At 21.0% G+C, this 4,408-nt stretch overlaps 1 protein-coding gene across 1 annotated transcript; it reads left to right on the top strand.

Moving 5' to 3' along the window:
* Nucleotides 1-2,448: 2,448 nt before the first annotated feature.
* Nucleotides 2,449-3,832, top strand: LOC113224146 (dentin sialophosphoprotein-like). Its single transcript, XM_026453433.2, has 2 exons — nucleotides 2,449-2,792; nucleotides 2,926-3,832. The coding sequence occupies exons 1-2, from the start codon at nucleotides 2,754-2,756 to the stop codon at nucleotides 3,601-3,603; spliced, it is 717 nt and encodes a 238-aa protein (XP_026309218.1). The 5' UTR covers nucleotides 2,449-2,753; the 3' UTR covers nucleotides 3,604-3,832.
* Nucleotides 3,833-4,408: the final 576 nt, after the last annotated feature.

Consider the following 4,408-nt stretch of genomic DNA (forward strand, 5'->3'; position numbering starts at 1 on the left):
AAAAAAAAAGACAGCTAATAAATGAAAAACACTGTTATTATAATTTCAATTAACAACAGCATATTGGTTATATGCAAAAAGTATTTCAAAGTTCAATGCAAATATATGTTTTTATTAAAATTGGTATAGAACAAGTATGTATACAAATTAAAAATTAAAATGTTTTGTTTTTTTATTTTAATATGATAAAAAAAAAAAAAACAAAGGAACAAAAGAAAAAAACAAAACATTTATTATATTCATTACATTTATTTACAGATTTTCTGATGAAGTTGGGGAGGATCGAGTATCCATTCTTAAAAATGTTAAATAAATTAAAAAGTTTTTATGACAAACAAAATGTTTTTTTCTTCTTTATAAAGAACATATATTCTATTGAATTAATTCACTAATTTCAAAAACTTTTATTATTTTATTTTTTTCTTATTTGTGTTGCATTTTGAACGTAATATGTTTTATTTGTTCTATATATTTATATAGCATAATTATAGCCAATGTTTTATTTATATAATCGAATGAAATGTTTTAAAAAATTGTTTTTTTTTTCATATAAGTGTATTATTAAACACTTTTTACAACGTTTCAACGTAGCTACATTTATAAACTTAAATAATGCATGGAGATTATAATGCATGGAGGTTATAATGCATAAAGGTTATAATGCATGGATGTTATAATGCATGGATGTTATAATGCATTGAGGTCATAATGCATAGAGATCATAATGCATGTACATATAAATAAATACAAAAGTGTGATGAGTTTTAAAATTGGAATCCATTTAAAATTATTAAATAATTAATTTATATGAGTGTTATAAAAATAATAGTAAGCACGTTAACAAAACAAAAATAAAATAAAAGCATGATATATATATTATTTATATATTGATTTATCAAAAATGAAGTAAAACTACATGAAAAAACTATTATATAAGCTGATTTTTATAAACTAAGTTAATTGTTATTTAGCAATATGTATTTACATATATATATACATTTATAATTTGAACGTTGATAATATTAATTGCTATTAATATTATTAAAATATCAAGTTGAATATTTATATCTTATATTATAACATGCAAAACATCATAAACCACTAAGTTGCATTTTTTTATTGTCTAAACAAAATTATTAATAATTAAATTTGTACATTTCTAAAATAACTCCACTTCTTATTAATTAAAATTTATATATATATATATATATATATTTTTTTTTTTTTTTTTTTGTTTATTTGTGGTTTTATGATATTTTATATATATTCTAGCATATATGCATATTTATGTTTATGCTATTTAAATTGAATGTAGTAGGAGATTTTTCATTACATCCGTATATACATTCATTAGTCTTTATTTAGCTTTTTGTTGTGATATATTTTTCAATAAATTTATTTTTATTTAACATTCGAAATGTTTTTATATTGATTAAAACACCATTTAAATCATTGCTTTAAAAAAAAAAATAAATAAAAAGGAATAGAATTAAAATATACATATATATATATATATGATGTTGCATTTGAGGAATATTAAATAATGGTTTTTACCAACTTTTATAAATATATCAAGTGCCTAATATGTTTTTTTTTTTATAATTATGTACAATAAAATAAGAATACATAATAATAACTTTTTAATTCGTTTCGTTTGGATGTTTTTTTTTTTTTTATTAATATAACTACCTATATAAAAAAATTAACACATGGCAAACATATGGAATCAATTTAAAACATATTTTTAAAGTTTTTAAATTTTTTTTTTATATTTTATGTATATAATATTATTTATAAATGTTACAATTTTTACATAATTTTTTATGAATTTGCCAAAAAAAGTAGAGTATTTTTTTTTAATTTGTTTTTGAGTAAATCCTGTAAAAATTAAACTTTGTAAAAAACGCCATTATATATATATATATGCATATGTAACTATATTTTTAAAATTTAAGTATAACGGAGTATGTAAAATAGTATATTTTTTTACATGTATTAAAAATATTAAATGTGGTGCAATTATATATTACATTTGTCTTTAATTAATAGTATAACATACCGTAATACTTAAATATATCATATATCATGATATATTGGACATGTCGCGTTATTTATTTTTTAAAATTAAATCTATGATTATTTTTTTACAATTGTTTGTTAAAAACGCATCATGGTTGTAAAATAAATTTTTTTTTTTATATCTATTAGTTTTTAAAACATTTTTAGTATACTATATGACATCAATTTTTATAAATACATTTATAAAATTAATTACTTTTATATTTAATTTTTATAAATATTTCTACACATTATTACATTACAAAACATGTTGTAGCATTATTTATAAATAATGTGCAAAAATATCAAAAAAAATTTTATGTTGTAATTTTTTTTTTATTTTATATTATTGTGTTTTTATAAAAAAAAAAAATTTACAACCTAAAAAAATGGCTGCAAAATATCCAACCCTAGGTGATTCATTTCCATTAAATTTGACTAATTTAAATGAAAATGCAACAAACACGTTAGAAACAAATGCAACTACTTTGAGTACAGTTTTGTGTGAGAATAACACGCAACAGATTACACAAAATATAACTGAAAACTTATTAAATAATACACAGCAATACACAACTCCTGAAAACCAGTTGCGTATAATTGAGAGAAATTTTGCTAATACAACTAATTCGCCAGTTGACGATTCTTTACAACAAATAATTTTAATATTATATGTCATAGTAGCTTTATTAATTATGATAATACTACTTATAAGCGTTTATCTTGTCTTTAAAGTAAGTTAAAATATAAAAATTTAAATATATGTATTTTTTTACATATATTTTTTTACATGTATTTTTTAAATCGTTAAAAAAAATTTTGTGATAATACAATTTTTTTTTACTTATACTTTTAATTTTTTTTTAGTTAAGCAAAACATATATGCAGAAGCGCTGTCATAGAGTAGTTTACAGTGCACTTAATCCATGTTATGTAGATGGGAGCAATTTTGGTAGAAGACATAGATCACCACACCGTGGTAACAGAATAACACATGGACCAACGACGAGGTCATATAGACGTACAGGTAGTACATATCCATCACGTAATCGTGTAGGTTCAACCGCAGGAGATTCAAGATTGCGAGAAACTTTATTGCCGACTGTATCCACTCAAAATCAGGCATATGAAACTCCAATTGATGGTCGTCGTGGTAGTGAGAATGAGGTAGAGCACATATATGAAACCGTTGGTAGTGCTTCACCCACTAGCACCCATGTAAGCAATGTAAGCCAGTTGAGTATAACATCTTGCACAGGCACTTTGTGCAGTACAACTTATGGACTAAGTGAAATTTTTGGAACTGATTCAAGCGATACCTCTGATGATAGCGATGGAATATTTGGAGAAGTTAGAAAAGTTGGAACAGATGATACAGATGGAACAAATGGAACAAATGGAACAGATGGAACAGATGGAACTGATGGAACGGATGGACCCGATGAAAACGATGAACACAATGAACCTGATGTAGAAAATGCATATCCTTACAAGTTTTCGGGTGGTTTGGAAACTAATTTAGTAGGGTATTTATTGAACAAATAAGCACATCTGTAAAGTGTCTATGAAGTGGATATGTTTTCAAATACGAGTGATTTTGAAGAATAACATATTCACATTTGGATATATATTATAAAATAAACCGTTTTTATATATATTATAAAGTGTATAATAGTGATAATATGACATTAAATAAATGATAACCTGAATGATAACAAAAAAGAAAATAATACTAAAAGTGAATTATATGTATCAATATGACTAAGGTTTTTAATTCGTGTATTATAACAATATAATTTTAGGATTTATATTATTTTTGATTATTATTATTATAAAATGTTTTATGTATTTTTTTTTTTTTTTATGATTTGTATTATAAAAATAACAATAAAAAAGATATAATTAAAAAAAAAAATTGAAAATATAACTAAGTTTTAATAAAAAAACGATTGTTTTATTTTCAATTTTTATAATATTTTTTAATTAGTTAAAAAAATAAAAATAAATCTATGATTTTACAAAAAGATTTATTTTTTTATATGTATTTTTTTTTTTTTATATTTTACAAACCTAGTTTTCATGTATCAATAAAATGTGATTAAAACAAAAAACAACTTGCATGTCTTTTTGATTTTTTTTTTAATTCCGTGATATAACTTTATAAAAATAAAATACAAATTTTTTTTTTTTTTTTTAATTATTATTATTATAATTTAACATTTTATTTGCTAATTTTTTTTTTTTTTTTTTTTTTTTCAGTTATTATCAAACACATAAACTGTTTATATCTATTTTTTAAACAAATGATCAATTTTTTTTTTTTTTTTTACAAATTAATCACATGTATAAT

This window comes from Piliocolobus tephrosceles, unplaced genomic scaffold, assembly GCF_002776525.5.
Source record: "Piliocolobus tephrosceles isolate RC106 unplaced genomic scaffold, ASM277652v3 unscaffolded_43846, whole genome shotgun sequence".
In the NCBI taxonomy this organism is placed as follows: Eukaryota; Metazoa; Chordata; class Mammalia; order Primates; family Cercopithecidae; genus Piliocolobus; species Piliocolobus tephrosceles.

What these genes read in the sequence shown, in the direction of transcription:
- LOC113224146 (XM_026453433.2), top strand. Translation starts at nt 2,754, where the DNA reads ATGATAATACTACTTATAAGCGTTTATCTTGTCTTTAAA. An exon ending in GCGTTTATCTTGTCTTTAAA is followed by an intron (nt 2,793 to 2,925) that starts GTAAGTTAAAAT and finishes ATTTTTTTTTAG; the next exon opens with TTAAGCAAAACATATATGCA.